Raw genomic sequence first — 26,454 nt, 5'->3', positions numbered from 1 at the left:
TTGCTCGTCGCCCGCGGGGGTGCGCAGAGGCCGCGGGGAGAGGTCGGCGGCCGCGCTTGGTGAGACTACAAATTCCATGAGGCTCTGCGGCACAGCAGACTACAACTCCCGGCGTCCCTCCGCTGGCCGGGGAAAATAAACTCCATTTCTAGCGTGAATAAACTACATCTCCCAGCATGCCTCGCGCGCGGGGTGCGCCGGGCCTCCTCCCCCTTTGCCCTGAGGCGCGCCGACAAACGTTCCGCGCACACGCAGCGCGGCCGGTGGCGGCGCTTGCCCTCGGGAGAAGGCGGCGGCCGCGGGGGTCGGGGAGGCGGGAGGGGCGGGAGGGGGGTCGGGAGGAGAGGAAATCCTCGGGGAGGATCCTCCCCGAAGGGCGGCAGCCTGGCCGGGCCCGAGAGCTGGCCGCGGTGGGGAGGGGATAGCGCGGCGGACCCGGAGGACATGGAGGGCGAGGAGGCGCCGTCATGGCGGGGTCCCGGCGGGGCCGTGCGGGAGCTCTGCCGCTCCTTCGGCCACTACAACCGGCACCTGGCGCGGCTGCAGCACAACCTGCGAGAGACCAAGAGGTTCTTCCGCGACGTCAAGTTCTCCCAGGGGCAGCCCTTCGCCTCGGCGCCTGCCGGTGACGGCCCCCGCTCCGCCTGCGATGGGGATGAGGGTCCCGAGGATGGAGGTGAGAGAGGGTCGGGGGTGTGAGGGGTGTGTGGGGGTAAAGGGGGAACGGCTGCGGGGAGGGGTCTGTGGGGGGCTTGTGAGGGGTCTGTGGGGCTTTTGTGAGGGGTCTCTGGGGGCTTTTGTGAGGCGTTTGTTAGGGGGTCTCTGGTGGTTTTGTGAGGGGTTTGTGAGGGGTCTCTGGGGCTTTTGTGAGGGGGTCTCTGGGGCTTTTGTGAGGGGGTCTCTGGGATTTTGTGAGGGGGTCTCTGGGATTTTGTGAGGGGGTCTCTGGGGGTTTTGTGAGGGGTTTTTGAGGGGGTCTTTGGGGGGGTTGTTTTCCTTCCATCCCAACCCATTCCAGGATTATCTGGGCTGCTTTGGGTGGGATGTTGGGAATAAATCCTTCCCTGGGATGGAATTCCCAGGGAATCCGTGGCTGCCCCATCCCTGGGAACCCCCAAGGTCAAGTTGGGTAGTGGATTAAAAATGGGAAAAAATAGGTAAAAAGAAATAAAATATAGATAAAAATAGAGTTAAAATATGGCTAAAAATGTGATAAAACGCAGCCTGGGATAGTGGGAGGTGTCCTTGCCCATGGGATTGGATGATCCCTTCCATCCCAACCCATTCCAGGATTCCCTGGGCTGCTTTGGATGGGATATTGGGAATAAATCCTTCCCTGGGATGGAATTCCCAGGGAATCCATGGCTGCCCCATCCCTGGGAGCCCCCAGAGCCAGGCTGGACGTGGCTGGGATCAAACCAAGTTTAAGGAGTGCAATTTTCCTTGAATTTCCCCCAAAATCTGTCCTTCAGCTGGTACCAAAGTAGAGGAATTTTATCCAAGGAGTTATGCAGGGTTGGTTTTGTGCAGCACAGAGGGAGCTGAGCAGTGGGGTGGGGAGGAAAGGGGGAAAATAAACCTGGAAAATCAAGGTGGATGTCTCAGAAACCAAACCAAGGTGCAGGGTTTGCTGCTGGGGCACCTGCAGGGTGGGCTGTGACAGCACAGGGAGGGAAATTCCCTTTGGATCAGCTTCCAAGCACAGCCAGGGCTGAGGATCTGCAGAGGATCTGCTGAGTAGGAACCCCTGAACCCCTCAGGTGAGCTGAAGGAGACAATAAATCCTTTTTTTTCCCACTTTCCCTGCTCAGAGGGTGACACAACACCCATCACTGCCAGGTTTTGCTACTCCTGGGAGCAGAACTGAGCTGGATCCAGGGTTTGTGAGGGAAGGGAAAGTTGTGTTTGCTTTGCCTGCACTTCCCAGGGAGTCAGCAAAATCCTGGCTCTTCCCCACAGCTCCCTCTCCTCGCTGGGAATTTGGGGATCCTTTAATTCCAGCCCAAAAATCCCCCCCAAAAAAATCACAGCAGTGGAATGATTACAGGATTATTAACTATTAATAATTCCTTAATTGGAATTATTGAAGGATTATCTGTATGGATGCACAAATAGAATCCTGGGATGATGTTCCAGGAATTGCCTTAATTTGGGAATTTCCTCCAATCCCTGAGGTTTTTGGGTTCTTTGGGAGCTTTAAAAACAAAACCTGAGTTAGGGATTTGCAGCATAAATAGGTAAAGATATGGGGGAAAAAAAATCAATTTGTTTTCTGCTCGTTGGGGTTGTTTTCTTTGTGCCTGGAATGATTGGAACAATCAAAACCTGAGGGTTTGGAGGTTTCTTTTGCTTTATTTTGGGAAGTTTTTGAGGAAATCCCCAGAATTTTGGGCAGCAGCTGGGAGTTCCCTTAATGGCGTGGGCTGAGGCTCAGCTTCCATAAATAAATGTATTTTTTAGGGAGTTTTCCAGAGGGTTTGGAGGTGTTTTTGTGCTGATCTCTGCTGGCCAAGGGGTTTATCCTGTTCAAATGTGAGCTCTGCTGATATCAACATGATCCCCTAAGGATTAGGGCTCATTTTGGGGGTAAAAAGTTTGATTTAAGAGCAGTGGAAAGGTGGTTGGGATTTGTGGAATACCTCCTCAGGCTGATGAAAAGATTTCCCAAGGAGCTTCAGAGGATGGAATTTGGCTCTGCAGCTTTTGGAGCTGCTGAAATCAGGATTAATTGGATTTTTTTTCCTGCTGGAATCAACACCTCTGTGCTGATGCGGAACTAAAAGTGAATTTATTCAGAATTCCAGACTGGTTTGGGTTGGAAAGGACCTTCAACCCCATCCAGTCTCACACGTTCCAGGTTGCTCCAAGCTGGTTATGGAGACCTCAGTTGACACAAATGTGTTGAGATGTAAATTTTGAGGTGGTCAAAGCCTGCTGGAAGTCACAACCAGCAGCTCAGAAATGGCCGGAATCCTTGGAAAAACCCTCCAGATTGGCAAAAAGAGGGTCTGGAAAATGGAATAAAGGCGAGTGAGACCATCAAAGTGCAGGAAAAGGGATGAGTCAATGCTTGGAGCTTCCACAGAGTCCATAAATCTGAGGTTGTTCTGCTGAGCTTTGAGTGGATTTGGAAAGGAGCCCTGGTGAGAGCCGCCCTTGTTCCCTGGACAGGCCTCCTTTGATCCTCCTTTCATCTGGGAATTCATGGGATGTGTGCCCCGGGGCTGCCCAGAGCCTTGGGGGGCTGTCACATGGATGGGGCTGGGATGGGGCTGGGGCTGGGATGGGGGTGGGATGGGGCTGGGATTGGGATGGGGCTGGGGTGGAGCAGGAGATGGAGCCGGGATGGGACTGGGATGGGGCTGGAGCTGTGATGGAGCTGGGAGATGGGGCTGGGATTGGGATGGGGGTGAGATGGAGCCAGGATGAGGCTGGAGCTGGAGATGGGGGTGGGATGGGGCTGGGAGATGGAGCTGGGGTGGAGCTGAGATTGGGATGGGGCTGGGATGGGGTTGGGATGGGGCTGGGAGATGGAGATGGGGATGGGGCTGGGGTGGAGCAGGAGATGGAACTGGAGATGGAGCCGGGTTGGGGCTAGAGCTGGAGATGGGGGTGGGATAGGGCTGGGAGATGGAGCTGGGGTGGAGCTGAGATTGGGATGGGGCTGAGATAGAGCTGGGATGGAGTTGGAGATGGGCCTGGGATGGGGCTGGAGCTGTGAGGGAGCTGGGAGATGGGGCTGGGATTGGGATGGGGGTGAGATGGAGCCGGGATGGGGCTGGGATGGAGTTGGAGCTGGAGATGGGGGTGGGATGGGGCTGTGGGGCTGGGAGATGGAGCTGGGATGGGGCTGAGATGCAGCTGGAATAGAGCTGGGATGGAGTTGGAGATGGCCCTGGGATGGGGCTGGGCTGGAGTTGGGATGGAGCTGGGATGGGGCTGGGGTGTAGCTCCAGCTCCTGCCACTGCCCAGGAATGTGGCTGCATCCCACTGAGAAGTTCTGATCCCACTTCTTGTTGGGTCCCTCCCACCCCAGATCCGTGTCTGTGCTGATCAGGAGGTGTGGAAACACGGGAAAGGTGTTTTAACCACAAATCCTGGAGAAAATATGGATTTGGGAGCACCTCGAGAAAGGTTTTAACCCTAAATCCTGGAGGAAAGATAGGTTTGGGAGGACCTTAGGAGAAGTTGTGATCCTGCTTTGTGTTGGGTCCCTCCCACCCTGGATCCGTGCCCCTGATGACCACAGGGTGTGGAAACACGGGAAAGGTGTTTTAACCCCAAATCCTGGAGAAATGATGGATTTGGGAAGACCTTGGGAAAAATGTTTTAGCTTCAGATCCTGGAGGAAAGATGAATTTGGGAGGACCTTCGGTGTTTTAACCCCAAATCCTGGAGGCAAGATGGATTTGGGAGGACCTTGGGAAAGGTGTTTTAACCCTAAATCCTGGAGGCAAGATGGATGTGGCAGGACTTTGGAGCAGTTTCCCAGTATCCAAAGTAGCTCCAAGAAGGAATTCCCTGGAAAGGGGATAAGGATAAAGGGAATGGCCTCAAGCTGAAAGAGGGAAGGTTTAGATGGATACAGGAGGAAATTCCTCTCTGTGAGGGGCTGGGATGGAATTCCCAGAGAATTCTGGGGGTGTCCAAAGCCAGGCTGGAGCACCCTGGGGTGCTGAAGGTGTCCCTGGATGCTTTAAGACCCACCCCAAACCATCGCAGGATTCTCCATCCATACAAACAATCCTTCAATAATTCCATTTAAGCTGCTGTATCCCTGTGATTTTTCGGAGATATTTTTGCTGGACTTCAGGATCCACCAATTCCAAGGCTGCCTGGAAGGAGGAGAGGAAGGAGAGGGGAGCTCTGCTGCCTCTTTTGCCTTCAGAAACCTCAGCAGAGAAAAGGCTCTGCCTCTGCAGCCCTCCCTGAATTGCTTTTTTCATGCCCCAGAGCCTGAATCCCAGGAGAAGCTCCAAGGAATGTCCCCAGATCAAAGCCATCCCACAGATGAAGGCTCAAATGTGCCATTTGTGGGATTTTCCTAGATCTTTATCTTTCCTGAGGTGCCGGTCAGCTTCCAGCCCTCTGGTCACTTGATGTGGCTCTTGAAAGGCTTGTTTGGAAAACCAATCCCAAAAATCACACTTCAAGGAGAGATTCCTCCCTTAAACCATTCCCAAACTTGGGCTTTGGGGTTCTGTGGGGCAGAGGTGCAGTGCTGAGCCACAAAGAGGATTTTTCCTTCATTTTGGGGTGGAAAAACTCCTCCAAAATCCTATTTCTAGCTGGAAAATTTGAGGGGAAGGCAAACCTTAGGCAGGGTTTTAAAGAAGCTTTAAACCAATCTAAGACTCCACAAAGTGCTCCAAATTTGTCTGATTTTAATTAAACTGGAGCGATTAAGCTGTCAGAGTGAGGAGAGGGATGCGTTGTAGGATCTCTTTCATGGGGTTTGGAGTGTGAGGAGGATCCTGCTGGAGGGGAGGATCTTATTTTCCTGACAATTTGGGCTGCCAGAGCATGACTCATGAAAAAAAAAAAAAAAAAAGAATTTTAACAGCAATTTTTACCAGAATTTTTGACCCTGTAAAATCCCTTCCAGTATCAGAGCAATCCTGGTGTTTTGTACCTCTCAAATTGGGTATTTTTTAGGGGCTGGTGGCTCCATTTCTCGTTTAATTTCATTCCTGGGCCATGTGCTCTGGAATTTTTGTGTTCCTGAAGCGCAGCAGGTGAGGGATTTGTTTCTGTGCTCACATTTAGCTCAAATCCCAAAGCGGGATTTGGGACTTTTTAAAAAAGAAAACAGGAGCTAAACTCTGCCCTGAGCCTGAATTAGCACAGCCAGGTGGTGTTTGTGGGGTCTGAGGGAATTTTGTGGGGTCTGAGTGACATTTGTGAGGTGTGAGGGAACTTTTTAGGGTCTGAGGGCCGTTAGTGGGCTCTGAGTGACATTTGTGGGGTCTGAGCGATGTTTGTGGGGTGTGAGGGAGGTTTGTGGGGTCTGAATGACATTTGTAGGGTCTGAGGGAACTTGGTGGGGTGTGAGGGAATTTTGTGGGGTCTGAACGATGTTTGTGGGGTGTGAGGGAGGTTTGTGGGCTCTAAGGCAAGTTTGTAGGGTCTGAGTGACATTTGTAGAGTTTTGAGAGCCATTTCTGGGCCATGAGGGCAGTTTGTGGGCTCTGAGGGCAATTTGTGGGGTTTGAAGGCCCTTCGTAGGGTCTGAGGGAGGTTTGTGGGCTCTGAGTGACATTTGTGGGGTCTGAGGGCCATTTGTGAGGTGTGAGGGATGTTTGTAGGGTCGGAGGGCCATTTGTAGGGTCTGAGGGAGGTTTTTGTGCTCTGAGTGATGTTTTTAGGGTCTGAGAAAACTTCAGCATCCAGCAGCCGTTCCCCCTCACTGTGGGGCTGCCATGTTCTGTTTTTAGGGACAATCCCTAACCCCTGTCAGGGCTGTGGGGCTGCCATGGTTCATTTTTAGGGACAAGCCCTGACCCCTGTTGGGACTGTGGGGCTGCCATGTTCTGTTTTTAGGGATGGGTTCCTGACCTCTGGCAGGGCTGTGGGGCTGCCATGGCCCATTTTTAGGGATGAGCCCTGGGCCCTGTTGGGTTTTAGAGCCAAGCTGTGAGCCCTGTTGAGTTTTAGGGACAAGTCCTGAGCCCTGTCAGGGTTTTAGGGCCGAGCCCTGAGCCCCGTCAGGGTTTTAGGGCCGAGCCCTGAGCCCTGCTGGGTTTTAGGGCCGAGCCCTGAGCCCTGTTGGGTTTTAGGGCCGAGCCCTGAGCCCTGTTGGGTTTTAGGGCCGAGCCCTGAGCCCTGTTGGGTTTTAGGGCCGAGCCCTGAGCCCTGCTGGGTTTTAGGGCCGAGCCCTGAGCCCTGTTGGGTTTTAGGGCCGAGCCCTGAGCCCTGCTGGGTTTTAGGGCCGAGCCCTGAGCCCTGTCAGGGTTTTAGGGCTGAGCCCTTACCCCTGCTGGGTTTTAGGGCCGATGCCGTTCCCGTGGCATGAGGAGGAGCAGCTGCAGCGCTCGGTGAGCTGGCGGCCGTGCCTGCTGATCCTGGGCCAGAACTGCCGCGCCAAGGGCCGCCTGCTCAACACCCTGCTGGGCCAGGAGCTGCTGCCCGTGCCCGGGGCTGGCACCCCGGAGCTGCTGCCCGGGGCTGGCACCGAGGAGCTGCTTTCAACCCCTGAGGCTGGTACTGCCACCGAGGAGCTGCTGCCCAGGACTGGCACTGTCACTGAGGAGGTGCTGCCCACCCCCGGGGCTGGCACTGGCACTGAGGAGTTGCTTTCCTCTGCTGGGACTGTCACTGAGGACCTGCTGCCCACCCCCAGGACTGGCACTGCCACCAAGAAACTGGTGCCCAGGACTGCCACTGCCACTGAGGAGGTGCTGACCACCCCCGGGGCTGTCACTGAGGACCTGCTGCCCACCCCCGGGGCTGGCACTGGCACTGAGGAGTTGCTGCCCACCCCTGGGACTGACACAGACACCGAGGAGCTGCTTTCATCCCTTGGAGCTGGCACTGCCACCAAGGAACTGCTGCCCAGGACTGGCACTGCCACTGAAGACCTGCTTTCCTCTGCTGGGACTGTCACTGAGGAGTTGCTGCCCACCCCTGGGACTGGCACTGGCACTGAGGATTTGCTGCCCACCCCTGGGACTGGCACGGACACCGAGGAGCTGCTTTCATCCCTTGGAGCTGGCACTGCCACCAAGGAACTGCTGCCCAGGACTGGCACTGCCACTGAGGACCTGCTTTCCTCTGCTGGGACTGTCACTAAGGAGCTGGTGCCCACCCCCAGGGCTGGCACTGTCACCAAGGAGCTGCTGCCCACCGCCGGGGCTGGCACCGAGGAGCGCTGCCGGCGCCGCCGGGTGCGCTTCACGCACGGGGCGCAGCCGCGGCTGAGCCTGGCGCTGCCCGGGCAGTACGAGCTGGTGCAGGCGCTGGTGGCACACAGCGGGCACTGGGACACCATCCCCGAGCAGGACCTGCAGGTGCCCGGGGACGCCGAGGATCCCGCGCAGAGGGTGGCAGAGCTGGAGGTGGTGCTGCCCTGCGCGCTGCTCAAGGTGAGGGTGGCACTGCCACTGTCCCCGGAGAGCTTGGGGTGGCACTGCCACTGTCCCTGGAGAGCTTGGGGTGACACTGCCACTGTCCCTGGAGAGCTTGGGGTGTCACTGCCACTGTCCCTGGAGAGCTTGGGGTGGCACTGCCACTGTCCCTGTCATATGGAGAGCTTGGGGTGGCACTGCCACTGTCCCTGGAGAGCTTGGGGTGGCACTGCCACTGTCCCTGGAGAGCTTGGGGTGGCACTGCCACTGTCCCTGTCATATGGAGAGCTTGGGGTGGCACTGCCACTGTCCCTGGAGAGCTTGGGGTGGCACTGCCACTGTCCCTGTCATATGGAGAGCTTGGGGTGGCACTGCCACTGTCCCTGGAGAGCTTGGGGTGGCACTGCCACTGTCCCTAGACTGTGGAGAGCTTGGGGTGGCACTGCCACTGCCCCTGGAGAGCTTGGGGTGGCACTGCCACTGTCCCTGGTCTGTGGAGAGCTTGGGGTGGCACTGCCACTGTCCCTGGCATGTGGGATGTGACATTGACAGCCCTGATAAATGAATTCCCAAATTGTCCATGCCCTGCTCCGTGGGGAGCTTGGGGTGGCACTGCCACTGTTCCTGGAGTGCTTGGGGTGGCACTGCCACTGTCCCTGGAGAGCATGGGGTGGCACTGCCACAGCCCTGTTCAAAGAATTGCCGTGCTGGCTCTTTCCTGGGACACTTGTCCTAAGTTTTGTCCTAAAACTCCAAGGATTTGGTCCAAAATAAGGAGTTTGGAGTTAGGGATCAGCCTTGCACGTGAGACTCCAGATCTGCTTTGAACAATTCCAGTTTTTTGCTGCACAAACAAATCCCAGGACATTTTTCCATAGAAAAACCTCTCCAAAGCTCCTCCTTTTTTATTTTCTCAGGAAGTGGACATCGTGGTGGCTCCATGCCGGGGCTTCCAGTCAGCTGAGGCCACCCTGGCTGAGTTTGTGAACCAGGTGCTGCCCGTTGTCACCTTTGCCATCAGCGAGCCCCAGCTGTCCCCGTCGGACCAGGCAGAGCTTCGAGAAATCAAAGACAAATTCTCCCTCCCCATCTTCTTCCTCCGAATCCCCGAGGCCAGCAGCGAGCTGAACTCCCCCAAAAACCGCAGCAAGGACAAATCCCCGCTGCAGCTGCAGCTGCTGGAGCTGCAGTACCTGAGCCCCTGCAGCCCCTGCAGCCCCTGCGGCTGCGGCGTTCCCGGCTCGTCCATGCTGGTGGAGCAGCTGGAGAAGCTGCGGCTGCTGAGCTCCTTCTCCAGGCAGGTGCTGCAGCAGCACCTGGTGGAGGCCGCCACGAGGCTGAGCGAGGTTCACGGGCGCTGCCTCAACATTTTCATCAACCAGGCCTTCGACATGCAGCGGGACCTGCAGATCACCCCCAAGCGCCTGCAGTACACGCGCAGGAAGGAGAACGAGCTCTACGAGTCCCTGATGGGCATCGCCAACCGCAAGCAGGAGGAGATGAAGGACATGATCGTGGACACCCTGGGCAACATGAAGGAGGAGCTGCTGGAGGATGCTGCCAGTATGGAGTTCAGAGGTGAGAGCCAGCTGGAGGGTTTGGGGTGGTGGGCGGGAGGGAGGCAGTAAGAAATGGAAAATTAGAGTAGAAAAGCACCATTTAATACAGGTAATGGGCATTGGGGAAAAACTGTACCCATGTAACACGTAATGTACCATATAAAAGATAGAAAAGCACCATTTAATATAGGTAATGGGCATTGGGGAAAAACTGTACCCATGTAACACGTAATGTACCATATAAAAGATAGAAAAGCACCATTTAATATAGGTAATAGGCATTGGGGAAAAACTGTACCCATGTAACACGTAATGTCCCATATAAAAGACAGCAGCAGCCCTGGGCAGAGGGGGAGAGAAGAAGCAGTCGGGAGTCAGAGAGGATGTCAGGGTGTGTGTGTGCCTCTGCCTGAGCTGTGAGCAAACCACAGCAGCCAGAGGAGAAAATCTTTTAGATATAACTTGCAATAAACTGCCTTGAGACCGAACAACAGAGACCGCTGAGCCTTTAGAGCCACCCTCAGCCAAGGGTGAGCTCCGGCAATAAACAAGGAGCAGAAATAGAAATTGTTTTCCCTCTCACTTCTCTCTGTACACCTGTATGACAAAATCCTGAGAGGGGAGAGAGAAAGGTTGACTTTTGCTCCCTTTTCCTGCAGACATCATCATTCCTGAGAGCGGCGAGCCCGTCAGCTCCAAGGACATCAAGCGCTGCATGCAGCAGATCCAGGAGCTGATCATCTCCCGGCTGAACCAGGCCGTGGCCAACAAACTGATCAGCTCCGTGGATTACCTGCGGGAGAGCTTCGTGGGCACCCTGGAGCGCTGCCTCAAGAGCCTGGAGGAGTCCTGGGAGGGCTCCGTGCACCCGCCCCGGGGGCTGGAGAAACCCCGCGAGGGCTCCGGCCACATCACCAGCAACTATCTCAAGCAGGTGGGCATGGGGCTGCCAGGCTCCTAAATCTGTGTGAAACGGTCACATTATGGCCATAAAACACAGGTGGGGTAACACAATAAATAAATTAGCTCACAAGTCTGTGTAATTCCGGCCTAAAAACATCCATGAGATAACACAGTAAATCAGTTACCTCCCAAATCTGTGTGAAATAATCGAATTATGGCCTAAAAAACATCCGTAAGATAACACAGTAAATCAGTTACCTCCCAAATCTGTATAAAATAATTGAATTATGGCCTAAAAACATCCATGAGATAATACAGTAAATCAGTTGCCTCCCAAATCTGTGTGAAATAATTGAATTATGGCCATAAAACACACGTGAGGTAATACAGTAAATCGGTTATCTCCTGAACGTATATAAAAGATCAAATTATGGCCATAAAACACATGTGAGTTAATACAGTAAATCAGTTATCTCCTGAATGTGTATTAAATTATCAAATGACAGCCATGAAACACACATGAGATAATACAGTAAATCAGCTAGCTCCTGAATGTGTATTAAATAATCAAATTATGGCCTAAAAAACATCCGTAAGATAACGCAGTAAATCAGTTACCTCCCAAATCTGTATGAAATAATCGAATTATGACCATAAAACACATGTGAGGTAATACAGTAAATCAGTTAGCTCCTAGATATGTAATAAATAATGAAATTATGGCCTAAAAACATCCATAAGATAACACAGTAAATCAATTAGCTCCCAAATCTGCATAAAATAATAAATTTATCTCATGTGAGATAATACAGTAAATCAGTTATCTCCCAAATCTGTATGAAATAATCAAATTACTGCCATGAAACACATGTGAGATAACAAGATAAATCAATTAGCTCCTAAATCTGTATGAAATAATCAAATTATGGCCATGAAACACACATGAGATAATACAGTAAATCAGTTATGTCCCACATCTCTATGAAATAATCAAATTACAGCCTAAAAACACTCATGAGACAACAGAATAAATCAATTATCTCCTAAACCCGTATAAAATAATCTAATTACAACATAAAACCACTCATGATATAACACAATAAATCAATTATCTCATAAGCTTTTCTAAAATAATTAAATTACGACCCAGAACCACCCATGAAATAACACAATAAATCAATGTGAAAAAACACAATAAATCAATGTGAAATAACACAATAAATCGATTATCTCCCAAACCTGTATTAAGGAATCAAATTACAACCTAAAACATTCATGAAAAAACACAATAAATCAATGTGAAATAACACAATAAATCAATTATCTCTTAAATCTGTATAAAATAATCGAATTACAGCTTAAAACACTCATTAAATAATACAATAAATCAATGTGAAACAACACAATAAATCAATTATCTCCCAAACTTGTATAAAATAATCAAATTACAGCCTAAAAACACCCACGAAACAACACAATAAACCAATGAACCATGTGATTCATGGACTATCCTGATTTTTTCCATTTTCACAGGCTCTGGCAAAGCTCCTGGCTGGCAGAATTCCCATTTTTCCCTCTTTTCCCTGCTTTTCCAGATCCTGAACGCCGCCTACCACGTGGAGGTCACTTTCCACTCGGGCTCCACGGTGACCAGGATGCTGTGGGAACAGATCAAACAGGTATGGATGCTCAAAAAAGGGAATTTTGCAGCAAAAAATCCTCTTAAATTCCCTCTGGGAGTTTATTCCTGGAGATTTCCATGCCTGGAAGTGCCCCAGGATGGAGTTGGAGCAACCTGGGCTGGTGGAATGGGGTAAAATTTAATTAATAAAATTTTAAATCCTTTCCATTCTGGGAATTCCAGGATTTTCATCCAGAGGGGATTAATTGATACTGGTGGGAAAATCAGGGAGAGCTGTTCCAAAATTGGTGGAATTTCCAGGGAAGCAGCTTTTTCCTGGTGGAAATTCCAGGTGCTGGAATCAGCACTTCCTGTAATTAGTGGGTAATTAAATTGCTTTGCCTCACCCTTCATTAAAAACCAGGGAATTGCAGAGTGGATCCCTGTCCCAGGAAGGGAGGAGGAGGAATTTGGGATTTGTTCCCACCCTGAGCTGGGATTATTTCAGGAAAAGTTTTGTTCTTGCTCATCCATCCGAGCAGGGAGTGAAGTTCCAGCTCGGAGAGGGAATTTCGGGAAGGGATTTAGGTTGGATTTTAGGAAAAGGTTTTTGATTAAAAGAGTGCTGAAGTGCCCCAGGGAGGTGGTGGAGTCACCATCCCTGGGTGTGTTCAAAAGATTGGATGTGGCACTGGGTGCCTTGGATTTGGGATTGATCCCAGGGATTTGGGACTGATTTTTGGGATTTGTGCCTTGGATTTGGGGCTGATTCCAGGGATTTGTGCCTTGGATTGGGGGCTGATTTTTGGGATTGGTTCCTTGGACTGGGGGATGATTCCAGGGATTTTTGCCTTGGATTGGGGCTGATTCCAGGGATTTGGGATTGATATTTGGGATTTGTGCCTTGGATTTGGGGCTGATTGCAGGGATTTGGGACTGATTTTTGGAATTTGTGCCTTGAATTTGGGGCTGATCATTGGGATTTCTGCCATGGATTGGGGGCTGATTGCAGGGATTTGTGCCTTGGATTTGGGCTGATTTTTGGGATTTGTGCCTTGGACTGGGGCTGATTCCAGGGATTGAGGGCTGATTTTTGGGATTTCTGCCTTGGATTGGGGCTGATTGCAGGGATTTGTGCCACGGATTTGGGCTGATTTTTGGGATTTGTGCCTTGGACTGGGGCTGATTGCAGGGACTGGGGGCTGATCCCAGGGATTTCTGCCTTGGATTTGGGGCTGACATTTAGGATTTGTGCCGTGGATTGGGGCTGATTTCTGGGATGTGTGCCATGGACTGGGGGCTGATTTTTGGGATTGGTGCCTTGAATTTGGGGCTGATTATTGGGATTTCTGCCATGGATTTGGGCTGATTTTTGGGATTTGTGCCTTGGATTTGGGGCTGTTTTTTGGGATTGGTGCCTTGGACTGGGGCTGATTCCAGGGATTTGTGCCTTGGACTGGGGCTGATTATTGGGATATCTGCCTTGGATTGGGGCTGATTCTTGGGATTTGAGCCTTGGATTGGGGTTGATTCCACGGATTTGGGGCTGTTTTTTGGGATTTGTGCCTTGGATTTGGGGCTGTTTTTTGGGATTGGTGCCTTGGACTGGGGCTGATTCCAGGGATTTGTGCCTTGGACTGGGGTCTGTTTTTTGGGATTTGTTTTTTGAATTTTGGGCTGATCTTTGGGATTTCTGCCACGGATTGGGGGCTGATTGCAAGGATTGGTGCCTTGGATTTAGGGTTTATTCCACGAACTGGTGCCACGGATTTGGGGCTGCTTTTTGGGATTTATGCCATGGATTGTGGCTGATTTTTGGTATTCGTGCCGTGAATTCGGGCTGGTTTTTGGGATTTGATTGAGATGTCGGGGCTGGGTCGATCTGGAAGGTCTCTCCCAAGCTGTGACTCTGTGATTCCGGGGTTTTTCCCAGATCATCCAGCGGCTCACCTGGGTCAGCCCTCCGGCCATCACCAGCGAGTGGAAGAGGAAGGTGGCCCAGGACGCCATCGAGAGCCTCAGCGCCTCCAAACTGGCCAAGAGCATCTGCAGCCAGTTCCGCACGCGCCTCAACAGCTCCCACGAGGCCTTCGCCGCCTCCCTGCGCCAGGTCAGGAGCCTGGGCTGGGGCTGGGAATGGGGATTTGTGCTGCAAAATCAACAAAAAACTGATCAGCAGATCAGGGCTGGGGCTGGGAATGGGGATTTGTGCTGCAAAATCACCAAAAAACTGCTCAGCAGCTCGGGGCTGGGACTGGGAATGGGGACTTGTGCTGCAAAATCACCCAAAAAACTGCTCAGCAGTTCAGGGCTGGGGCTGGGAATGGGGATTTGTGCTGCAAAATCACCCAAAAACTGCTCAGCAGCTCGGGGCTGGGGCTGGGAATGGGGATTTGTACTGCAAAATCACCAAAAAACTGCTCAGCAGCTCAGGGCTGGGGCTGGGAATGGGGATTTGTACTGCAAAATCACCAAAAAACTGCTCAGCAGCTCAGGGCTGGGGCTGGGAATGGGGATTTGTACTGCAAAATCACCAAAAACTGCTCAGGAACCAGGGGCTGGGGCTGGGAATTGGGATTTTTACTGCAAAAACTGCCCCCGAGCTCAGGGTTAGGGATGGGAACGGGGATTTGTACTGCAAAATCACCCAAAAACTGCTCAGCAGCTCGGGGTTGGGGATGGGAATGGGGATTTGTACTGCAAAATCACCCAAATCTGCACAGGAGCTCGGGGCTGGGGCTGGGAATGGGGATTTGTACTGCAAAATCAACAAAAAACTGCTCAGCAGATCAGGGCTGGGGATGGGAATGGGGATTTGTACCGCAAAATCACCAAAAAACTGCTCAGCAGCTCAGGGCTGGGGATGGGAATGGGGATTTGTACTGCAAAATCACCCAAAAACTGCTCAGCAGCTCAGGGCTGGGGCTGGGAATGGGGATTTGTACTGCAAAATCAACAATTAACTGCTCAGCAGCTCAGGGCTGGGGCTGGGAATGGGGATTTGTACTGCAAAATCACCAAAAAACTGCTCAGCAGCTCAGGGCTGGGGCTTGGAATTGGGATTTTTACTTCAAAAACTGCCCCCGAGCTCAGGGTTGGGGCTGGGAATTGGGATTTGTACTGCAAAATCACCCAAATCTGCACAGGAGCTCAGGGCTGGGGATGGGAATGGGGATTTGTACTGCAAAATCACCCAAAAGCTGCTCAGCAGCTCAGGGCTGGGGCTGGGAATGGGGATTTGTGCTGCAAAATCAACAAAATCTGCACAGGAGCTCAGGGCTGGGGCTGGGAATGGGGATTTTTACTTCAAAAACTGCCCAGGAGCTCAGGGTTCGGGATGGGAATTGGGATTTTTACTGCAAAATCACCCAGATCTGCACAGGAGCTCGGGGCTGGGGATGGGAATTGGGATTTTTACTGCAAAATGACCAAAAAACTGCTCAGCAGCTCAGGGCTGGGGCTGGGAATGGGGATTTGTACTGCAAAATCAACAATTAACTGCTCAGCAGCTCAGGGCTGGGGCTGGGAACGGGGATTTTAACTGCAAAATCAACCAAAAAACTGCTCAGCAGCTCGGTGCTGGGGCTGGGGATTGGGATTTTAACTGCAAAATCACCCAAAAAACTGCTCAGCAGCTCAGGGCTGGGGATGGGAATGGGGATTTGTACTGCAAAATCAACAAAACACTGCTCAGGAACTCAGGGTTGGGGCTGGGAATGGGGATTTGTACTGCAAAATCAACAATTAACTGCTCAGCAGCTCAGGGCTGGGGATGGGAATGGGGATTTGTACTGCAAAATCACCCAAATCTGCACAGGAGCTCGGGGCTGGGGATGGGAATGGGGATTTGTACTGCAAAATCAACAAAAAACTGCCCAGGAGCCTGGGCTGGGGCTGGGAACGGGGATTTGTACTGCAAAATCACCAAAAAACTGCCCAGGAGCCTGGGCTGGGGCTGGGAACGGGGATTTGCACTGCAAAATCACCAAAAAACTGCTCAGCAGCTCGGGGCTGGGGCTGGGAATGGGGATTTGTACTGCAAAATCAAAAAAAAACTGCTCAGCAGCTCGGGGCTGGGGATGGGAATGGGGATTTGTACTGCAAAATCACCCAAATCTGCACAGCAGCTCAGGGCTGGGGCTGGGAATGGGGATTTGTACTGCAAAATCACCAAAAAACTGCTCAGCAGTTCAGGGCTGGGGATGGGAATTGGGATTTTTACTGCAAAATCACCCGAAAGCTGCTCAGCAGCTCGGGGTTGGGGCTGGGAATGGGGATTTGTACTGCAAAATCACCAAATACTGCTCAGCAGCTCAGGGCTGGGGATGGGAATGGGGATTTGTGCTGCAAAATCACCCAAATCTGCTCAGGAGCTTGGGGCTGGGGATGGAAATTGGGATTTTAACTGCAAAAACTGCCCAGGAGCTCAGGGTTGGGGATGGGAATTGGGATTTTTACTTAATTATTACTCATATCAAACCCTCAGAGCTTGTAATTCATCCTGTGAGACTGAAAAATCTTTTCATGGGCAGAGATCACAGCCAGTGTCTCTGGGGGCTCTGTCCAGGGGGGTTCCTGACCCCTGCCAGGGTCCCAGGGCAGCCAGAGGGAAGCTCTGGGTTCCCACACACACCTTCACTCTCAGTCAGCTCTGAAAGCACAGAACATGACCTCAAACATAACCAGAGCTCAGGACTGGGGGTGGCAGCTCCACGAGGTCCCCCCGTGACGCTGTCCCCGCTGTCCCCAGCTGGAGGACGGGCACTGGGGCCGGCTGGAGCGCACCGAGGACCTGTGGCTGCGCGTCAGGAAGGAGCACGCGCCGCGCCTGGCCCGGCTCTCGCTGGAGAGCAGATCCCTGCAGGACGTGCTGCTGCACGGTGAGATCCCGCTGGGATCCCGATGGGAGTGGGTCCTGATGGGGGGATCCAAAATGGGAATGGGTCCTGCTGGGAGGGATCCCAATGGGAATGGGTCCTGATGGGGGATCCAAAATGGGAATGGATCCAGCCGGGGGGGGATTCAAAATGGGAATGGGTCCTGATGGGGGGATCCCAATGGGAATGGATCCTGATGGGAGGATCCAAAATGGGAATGGGTCCTGATGGGGGGATCCCAATGGGAATGGGTCCTGATGGGGGAATCCCAATGGGAATGGGTCCTGCCAGGGGGGATCCCAATGGGAATGGGTCCTGCCGGGGGGATCCAAAATGGGAATGGGTCCTGATGGGGGGATCCAAAATGGGAATGGGTCCTGATGGGGGGATCCAAAATGGGAATGGGTCCTGATGGGGGGATCCCAATGGGAATGGGTCCTGCCGGGGGGGATCCCAATGGGAATGGGTCCTGATGGGGGGATCTAAAATGGGAGTGGGTCCTGATGGGGGGATCCAAAATGGGAATGGGTCCTGATGGGGGGGATCCAAAATGGGAATGGGTCCTGCCAGGATTGGGATCCTGCTGGGAGTGATTCCTGCCGGGAGAGGATCTCGATGGGAATGGGTCCTGCCAGGGGGGATCCTGCCGGGATTGGGATCCTGCTGGGAGCGGGATCCTGCCAGGAGCAGGATCCTGCTGGGACTGATTCCTGCTGGGAATGGGATCTTGCTGGGATCTTGCCGGGAGGGGATCCCCATGGGAACAGGATCCTGCTGGGAACGGGATCCTGCTGGGAGTGGTTTCTGCTGGGTTCCTGCCAAGAATGGGATCCTGCTCAGAGTGATTCCTGCTGGGAGGGGATCCCAATGGGAATGGGTTCCTGCTGGGAATGGGATCCTGCTAGGAGCGGGATCATGCTGGGTGGCGGGATCCTGCTGACAGTGGATTCCTTCTCCCCCTCCTCCCCAGGAAGCAGTGGGGGCGGGTGGGAAGGAATTTGGATTTTCATCCGTTTTCCAGGAAATCCAGTTTGGATTTTCACTCCATTTTCCAGCTAGGTTTCAACTGGCACCTCCCAACTACCTCACAGCTGGGAATGTGCAGCAGGGGAAAACATGGATTGGGGCTGATTGCAGGGATTGGTGCCTTGGAATGGGGCTGATTTTTGGGATTTGTCACCTTGGATTGGGGCTGTTTGCAGGGATTGGGGGCTGTTTTTTGGGATCTGTGCCATGGACTGGGGGCTGATCGCAGGGATTGCAATCAGGGATTTGTGCCTTGGATTGGGGCTGATTTTTGGGATTGGTCACCTTGGATTGGGGCTGATTTTTGGGATCGGTCACCTTGGATTTGGGCTGTTTTTGGGGATTTGCCTTGGATTGGGGCTGTTTTTTGGGATTGGTACCTTGGATTGGGACTGATTTTTGGGATCTGTCACCTTGGATTTGGGCTGTTTTTGGGGATTTATGCCTTGGATTGGGGCTGATTTTTGGGACTGGTGCTTGCAGGGAAGCCCAAGCTGGGCAGGGAGCTGGGCCGAGGCCAGTACGGGGTGGTGTACCTGTGTGACAGCTGGGGGGGACACTTCCCCTGCGCCCTCAAATCCGTCGTCCCTCCGGATGAGAAGCACTGGAACGACCTGGCACTGGAATTTCACTACATGAGGTCTGTATCCCGAGTTCTTTCCCCATTCCACAAGGACCTGACTGATTTCCCAGGGTTTTTCAGGCTGGAAGAGCCCCCAGCCTGTGGCTGACGTCCCCTTTGTCACCCCTCGGAGCGCCACACCCAGGTTTGCTGCAGGAATCCGGGATTGGAGCTCCTGGAATGCTCAGCCAGGGATGCTCCTTCCCGATTTCATCGGATTCTCTGCTGCCTGTGCTGTCCAAATTCAGAGGAAATTCGAGTTTACAGCCCATAATAACCAGCAATTCTCCTCCCCTGATTCCTGGTGGTGAATCCTCTCTCTTTTCCCACTCCTCATCCTGCCTGAATTCCCAAAAAAGCCAAGGATGGCTGTGCAGTGCAGGGAGCAGCTGGTTTGCAGTAAACAGCTGCAGGCACAGCCAGCTGAGAGAAGAATGGGGGTTTTTTTTGTCACTCTAACCTTTAAAAAGGCTTTTTTCTTTTGAGTTTCATTGGCTCAGCTGAGGGCTGTGCTGCTCTGAGCCGTGCTGGGAGTTTTTGCTAAATCTGCAGCTCTGGGGTTTCTTCCCTTGGCCTGGGACAAAATTTACTCAAATTTTCTGTGCTGAATCTGCTCCACGTCCCTGCAGGGACTCAGGGGACAAAAATTATCCCAATTTTTTATGCTGAACCTGCTCCAGGTCTCTTCAACCCTTGGCCTGGGCTGGAGAACAGGATAAAAATGACCAAATATTTTCTGTGCTGAACGTTCTGCAGATATTTTGGGGCTTCTTCCCGTGGCCTGGGCTGGAGAACAGGGCCAAAAATGACTCAAATTTTTTTGCTGAATCTGCTCCAGGTCCCTTCAAGGACTCGGGGCAAAAATTGTCCCAGTTTTTTGTGCTGAAACTTCTGCAGGTCCCTGCAGGGACTCTGGGGCTTCTTCCCTTGGCCTGGGCTGGAGAACAGGGCCAAAAATGACCCAAATTTTCTGTGCTGAGCCTTCTGCAGAGATTTTGGGGCTTCTTCCCTTGGCCTGGGCTGGAGAACAGGGCCAAAAATGACCCAAATTTTCTGTGCTGAGCCTTCTGCAGAGATTTTGGGGCTTCTTCCCTTGGCCTGGGCTGGAGATCAGGATAAAAATGACAAAAAAATTTCTGTGCTGAATCTGCTCCACGTCCCTGCAGGGACTCAGGGGCCAAAAATTATCCCAATTTTTCTTGTGCTGAACCTTCTGCAGGGCCCTGCAGGGACTCTGGGGCTTCTTCCCTTGGCCTGGGCTGGAGAACAGGATAAAAATAACACAAATTTTGTGTGCTGAGCCTTCTGCAGAGATTTTGGGGCTTTTTCCCTTGGCTTGGTCTGGAGTTCAGGATAAAAATGACCCAAATTTTCTGTACTGAGCCTTCTGCAGAGATTTTGGGGCTTCTTCCTTTGGCCTGGGCAAGAAGATGGGATAAAAATGACCCAAATTTTGTGTGCTGACCCCTCTGCAGGTCCCTGCAGTCCCACGAGAGGCTGGTGCACCTGCATGGCTCCGTTATTGATTATGGCTATGGAGGAGGCTCCAGCATTGCTGTGCTGCTGATCATGGAGAGGCTGCACAGGGACCTGTACACGGGGCTGAAGGTGCCAAATTCTCTTATTCAATATTTATTTTATTTTTATTTTATCCCTGGAAGGGCTGGGACAGAGCTTGGAGCAACCAGGTTTAGTGGGAAGTATCCCCTTGCCCATGGGATGAGTTTTAATCTCCTTTCCAACCCAAAACTGATTCTCTAATTTTAAAAAATCACCATTAATTCATAAAACAAAGCTGGAATGACTCAATTTTGGCAAAAAAGAGCAAGCCAAAACATCTTTTAGGCATAAAATCCGTGTTTCTCCCCTCAGACTAAACCTGGTTTAGTGGGAAATGTCCCTGCCCATGGGATGAGTTTTAATCTTCCTTCCAACCCAAACCTGTGATTCTCTAATTAAAAATTCCCATTAATCTGTAAAACAAAGCTGGAATTATTCAATTTTAGTAAAGAACAGGAAGCCAAAGTAACTTTAAGGCATAAAATCCATGTTTTTCCCCTCAGACTAAACCTGTTTTAGTGGGAAGTGTCGCTCCCCATGGGATGAGTTTTGATCTCCCAACCCAAATCTGTGATTCTCTAATTAAAAATTCCCCATTAATCTGTAAAACAAAGCTGGAATGACTCAATTTCGGTAAAGAAGAGCAAGCCAAAGCAACTTTTAGGAATAAAATCCATGTTTTTCCCCTCAGACTAAACCTGGTTTTGTGGGAAATGTCCCCCTACCCTTGGGGTGAGTCTTCCTCTCCCTTCCAACCCAAAACTGATTCTCTAATTAAAAATTCCCCATTAATCTGTAAAACAAAGCTGGAATTATTCATTTTTCAGTGTTTTGGTAAAGAAGAACAGGCCAAAGTAACTTTTACGCCTAAAATCTGTGTTTTTCCCCTCAGACTAAACCTGGTTTAGTGGGAAGTGTCGCTCCCCATGGGATGAGTTTTTCTCTCCCTTCCAACCCAAAACTGATTCTCTAATTAAAAATTCCCCATTAATCTGTAAAACAAAGTTGGGATGACTCAATTTTGGTAAAGAAGAGCAAGCCAAAGCAACTTTTAGGAATAAAATCCATGTTTTTCCCCTCAGACTAAACCTGGTTTTGTGAGAAGTGTCCCTGCCTATGGCATGAGTTTTAATCTCCCTTCCAACCCAAAACTGATTCTCTAATTAAAATTTCCCCATTAATCTGTAAAACAAAGTTGAAATGATTCAATTTTTCAAGTGTTTTGGCAAAGAAGAGCAGACCAAAGCAACTTTGAGGACTAAAATCATGTTTACCCCCTCAGGCTGGGCTGGAATTGGAGCCACGGCTGCAGATTGCATTGGATGTGGTGGAAGGGATCCGGTATCTGCACAGCCAGGGCTTGGTGCACAGGGATATCAAACTCAAAAACGTCCTGGTAAGGAAAAATCCCCGCCTCTGCCTCATCCTGGTAGTAAAAGGGGTTTAAAATCATGGGGATTTAGGGTTAAAAGGAAAATTAAGCTTAGTAGGCCCTGAAAAAAAAATAAATACCCTAGGTACATGTAGGCCTAAGGTATTTCATGTATATATAATTTATATATACATTTATATATCATTTATATATACCATTTATATATATAATTTATATATCATTTATATATACATCATTTATCAGGTGCTAGAACTGCACCTGTGTAGCCAGTACATGATAAATGATATAATTGTTAGATGTGATGATTGGTTAGTAATTAAATATAATTGCTGTTTAATGGTAAGAATGATCATGAGAAACTGGGGTCAAAGAAAGATCATGAGAAACTCATGTTTGAGTAAAGTCAATGTATAGAATAGAACAATATAAGTTGAATAATTAATATGTAAGTTATATAAGGATAGAATATAAAATATGTTCAGCTCAAAAGCTGTGTCGGAGTCAGATTTGGGTCTGCACCCCTGATTCCCAGAGCTCTCAATAAAAGCACCTGCAGATAATCACATCCTGTGATTTGCCTGAACACTAACAATCCCAGAGCCTTTTTTTGTGGGGAAAAAAAGAATCTTTAAATGAGGGAATAAATTTCTCCACATATTTGAAGCCACAGGGAGGTTTTGCTGCCTCCTTTCCTGGCTGGAAGTCTGGGGCAAAGGGAACCTCTCTCAGGTGAGGCACCATTTATTGCTGGCCAGGGGTTTATGGACAAAAAAAAAACTGGGATGGGACTGCTGTGGGAAAAAAAAGATGTATTAAAATTATATTTTTAATTGCAAAACCAGCACAATACCAAAAATCAATATTTTATGGGAGAAATGAAGTTCTCACCTGCCTGCCTGTGGCTTTTTCCCCCAGCTGGACAAAAAGAATCGGGCCAAAATCACGGATTTGGGGTTCTGCAAACCCGAGGCGATGATGTCCGGCAGCATCGTGGGCACCCCCATCCACATGGCTCCCGAGCTCTTCACAGGTAGGATCCCCCTGAATCCCCTGCTCTGCCTGGAATCCTCAATCCAATTCCTTGGAATTCATCTCCCAGCTGCTCCTCAGGCCATTCCAACCCCAGGAAATTCCCTGTTTTCCATGCATACTCTGAATTTTTCCTGTGTTTTAAGTGCCGCTCTTGACAGAGGATAATGGGCTTGCATCAGCTCTGCTATGGTAATTAACACCCTTGCAATTAGAAAGATAAATTATCATTAGGAGGAAGCTGGAGATCCTTGTGTTTTCACAGGGAAATACTCCAGGGAGGATTCCCCGAAAGGAATTTCCAAGCTTGGAGTGAGTTTGGATTCTCTGGGAATTCTGGCAGCTGCTCCCGGGGTTTTTTCCTGAGTTTTGGAACCACTTGGAAGTTCCAATCCCACTTTTCCCAACACTTTTGGTCTGTCAGAGCTGCCCTGCTTGGATAAGGCAGGGATGGGATGGAAGCGTCTCTGTTGGTGTGGATTTAAGGGATATCTGGGATATTTCTGGGATGAGAGGCTGATGTTTGGCTCTGACAGAGCTGAGCCTTACAGCTCTTGGTGTTTAAAATACACCTGAGCTCTGTTTGGGAATTCCTGGTACAGCTTAAATTTATAAATCCTGGGAATTGGAAAAGCCTAACCTTGATCCCAGCTCCTGCTGCCTTCCTGGATTTCACACAGGTTTTGCCTCCCTGCTACGAAATTGAGGATTAAATTTGGGGAAACGGAACCCTGCAATCACCTCTCAGCCTGCCCAGCTCCCGGTGATTTTTCCCTGCTGATCCCAGGTGGTTTTTTCCCAGGCAAATACGACAATTCCGTGGATGTTTATGCCTTTGGGATCCTCTTCTGGTACCTCTGCTCGGGCCACGTGAAGTTACCCGAGGCCTTTGAGAGGTGTGCGAGCAAAGATCACCTGTGGAACAACGTCAGGAGAGGTACCCGGGCTTGGCTCAGCTCTGAAACACCGGAGGGGGTGGGAAAATCCAGATTTATTCTGGTGGTGGAGAGGTGAAAGGTGTAAAAATCCCAGAGTCCCTGAAGTTGGAAAAGATTTCTGGGATCATCAAGTCCAGGCTGTGCCCGACCCCCACCCTGAGCACTCAGTGCCACCTCCAGGGATGGGCACTCCAAATCCCCCTGGCAGCCCCTTCCAGCCCTTTCCATGAGGAAATTCCTGCTGGTGTCCAACCTGAGCCTCCCCAGCACAGCCTAAGGCCGTTCCCTCTCCTCCTGTCCCTGTTCCCTGGGATGAGATCCCAAATCCCCCCGGCTGTCCCCTCCTGTCAGGAGCTGTGCAGAGCCAGAAATTCCCCCTGAGCCTCCTTTGCTCCAGGCTGAGCCCCTTCCCAGCTCCCTCAGGGCTCCCCAAACCCTTCCCAGCTCCCTCAGGGCTCTCCAAACCCTTCCCAGCTCCCTCAGGGCTCCCCAAACCCTTCCCAGCTCCCTCAGGGCTCTCCAAACCCTTCCCAGCTCCCTCAGGGCTCTCCAAACCCTTCCCAGCTCCCTCAGGACTCTCCAAACCCTTTCCCAGCTCCCTTCCCTTCCCTGGACACATTCCAGCCCCAAACTGTCCTCCCTGAACTGGACACAGGGATCGAGGCTCCTCCCCAGTCTGATGGGACAATCCCTGTCCTGCTCCTGCTGCTCCTGGAATTTTTGATCCAATCTTTAGAGGGACATTCACTGCTCCAGCCTGGCCAGGTTCTGCTGGGAGTTGAACTAAATTTCCCAGGATAAAAGAGTTTTTTTTGGGATCAGCTCCTTCCCAGCAGCACAGGGAATGCTCAGCACAACCTGGTGATCCCGCTGTGCCACCCACCTGCTTTCCCTGGATTTGAGCAGGGCTTTCCCTGGAAATTGCTGGTGATCCTGATGTGCCACCTGATTTCCCTGGATGTGAGCACTGGGCAGGGCTTTCCCTGGAAATTCCTGGAAATTCCTGATGATCCCACTGTGCCACCCAACCCCTCCACCTGATTTCCTTGGATGTGAGGACTGGACAGGGCTTTCCCTGGGAATTCCTGGTGGTCCTGCTGATCCACCCAACCCCTCCACCTGCTTTTCCTGGATTTGAACATGAGGCAGGGCTTTCCCTGGGAATTCCTGGTGATCCCACTGTGCCACCCAACCCCTCCACCTGCTTTCCCTCGATGTGAGCAGGGTTTTCCCTGGAAATTCCTGGTGATCCTGCTGTGCTACCCACCTGATTTCCTTGGATGTGAGCAGGGCTTTCTGTGGGAATTCCTGATGATCCCACTGTGCCAATCACCTGCTTTCCCTGGATGTGAGCATGGGGCAGGGTTTCCCTGGGAATTCCTGGCATTCCCGGTGGTGCCTGTGTTGGCAGGGGTGCGGCCGGAGCGGCTCCCGGTGTTTGACGAGGAATGCTGGCAGCTGATGGAAGCGTGCTGGGCCGGGGACTCGTCCCAGCGGCCTCTCCTGGGAATCGTGCAGCCCATGCTCCAGGGAATCATGGACAGGCTCTGCCGGCCCGGCTCCGAGCATCCCACCAAAGGCCTGGATGACTCCACCTGAGCGGGAAGCGCGCCTGGATTCGGGAATTGCGGGCGGGGTTTTGGGGAATTCCAGCCCCGCCTCTGCTGCGAGCCAGCCCCGAGGGGGGACAGGGAGGAGCTCCGAGGGGTGGCAGCTCCATCCCAATCCCTATGGAATTGTTTGGGACAGGGGAGTGGCATCTCCATCCTAATTCCACCCCGTTATCCCTATGGAATTGCGTGGGACGGGGGGTGGCAGCTCCATCCCAATCCCATCCTGTTATCCCTATGGAATTGTTTGGGACAGGGGTGAGCTCTGAGGGGTGACCGCTCCATCCCAGTCCCACCCCGTTATCCCTATGGAATTGTGTGGGACAGGGGGTGACAGCTCCATCCCAATCCCTATGGAATTGTGTGGGACAGGGGGTGACAGCTCCATCCCAATCCCTATGGAATTGTGTGGGACAGGGGAGTGGCATCTCCATCCTAATTCCACCCCGTTATCCCTATGGAATTGTGTGGGACAGGGGTGGGAAGCTCCATCCCAATCCCATCCTGTTATCCCTATGGAATTATTTGGGACAGGGGTGAGCTCTGAGGGGTGACAGCTCCATCCTAATCCCACCCTGTTATCCCTATGGAATTGTGTGGGACAGGGGGGTGGCAGCTCCATCCCACTCCTACCCCGTTATTCCATGGAATTATCTGGGACAGGGGTGACAGCTCCATCCCAATCCCTATGGAACTCTGTCAGACAGGGGCTGGCAGCTCCATCCCATTCCCACCCCGTGATCCCTATGGAACCGTGTGGCCGAGGTCTGGAATTCCCAAACCCTTCTGCCTCACGGGAGGGACTTTGCCAATCCCAATCCCAGCCTTGGGAGGGATTTTTGGGATGGGAAAATCCCTTCCCAAAACCCCGGGAGAACCATCCCGCTCCTCCCTCTGCCCTCGGCAGCAATTCCAGAGCGCTGGGAGAGGAAGGAAAAGGCACAAAACTTTGGGATAAGGAAATGTTGGGAAGCTCCAAGGAGCTGGAAATGTTTACATGGACAGGAGCAAAGCTTCCGTGTTTTTCCTACGGGGACTTGGAAAACCCCACCTGGATAAGCTATTGATCCCAAATCCCACTTTTTCCTCTTTTTTTCCCTTCTCCTTTGCTTCCTGCAATTTCTTGGAACGGCTGGAAAACCTTCCCTGTCTTCCACACCGCGTTCCTCAGAGGATCCGCTTCGCAGCAGCACAAAAACTCCTTAAAAATATTGATTTTCCCGTGGGGAAAAGTGCCAAAATTCCTTCCAAA

General features: G+C 51.6%; 1 protein-coding gene across 1 annotated transcript; it reads left to right on the top strand.

Moving 5' to 3' along the window:
• Nucleotides 1-312: 312 nt before the first annotated feature.
• Nucleotides 313-26,454, top strand: DSTYK (dual serine/threonine and tyrosine protein kinase). Its single transcript, XM_041721310.2, has 13 exons — nucleotides 313-676; nucleotides 6,989-8,082; nucleotides 8,982-9,642; nucleotides 10,283-10,557; nucleotides 12,122-12,205; nucleotides 14,081-14,257; nucleotides 16,898-17,027; nucleotides 18,534-18,690; nucleotides 20,148-20,280; nucleotides 21,515-21,628; nucleotides 22,541-22,655; nucleotides 23,457-23,591; nucleotides 25,004-26,454. Exons 1-13 carry the CDS (start codon nucleotides 445-447, stop codon nucleotides 25,189-25,191), a joined length of 3,495 nt encoding a protein of 1,164 aa, XP_041577244.2. The 5' UTR covers nucleotides 313-444; the 3' UTR covers nucleotides 25,192-26,454.

This window comes from Taeniopygia guttata, chromosome 26, assembly GCF_048771995.1.
Source record: "Taeniopygia guttata chromosome 26, bTaeGut7.mat, whole genome shotgun sequence".
NCBI classification, from domain to species: Eukaryota; Metazoa; Chordata; class Aves; order Passeriformes; family Estrildidae; genus Taeniopygia; species Taeniopygia guttata.
This window is presented reverse-complemented; position numbering and strand designations above follow the sequence as displayed.

Excerpts from the sequence above, each read along its gene's own strand:
- DSTYK (XM_041721310.2), top strand. The coding sequence starts at position 445 with ATGGAGGGCGAGGAGGCGCCGTCATGGCGGGGTCCCGGCGGGGCCGTG. Across the intron at positions 677-6,988 it reads TGAGGGTCCCGAGGATGGAG|GGCCGATGCCGTTCCCGTGG; the intron begins GTGAGAGAGGGT and ends GCTGGGTTTTAG. Across the intron at positions 14,258-16,897 it reads TCGCCGCCTCCCTGCGCCAG|CTGGAGGACGGGCACTGGGG; the intron begins GTCAGGAGCCTG and ends CGCTGTCCCCAG.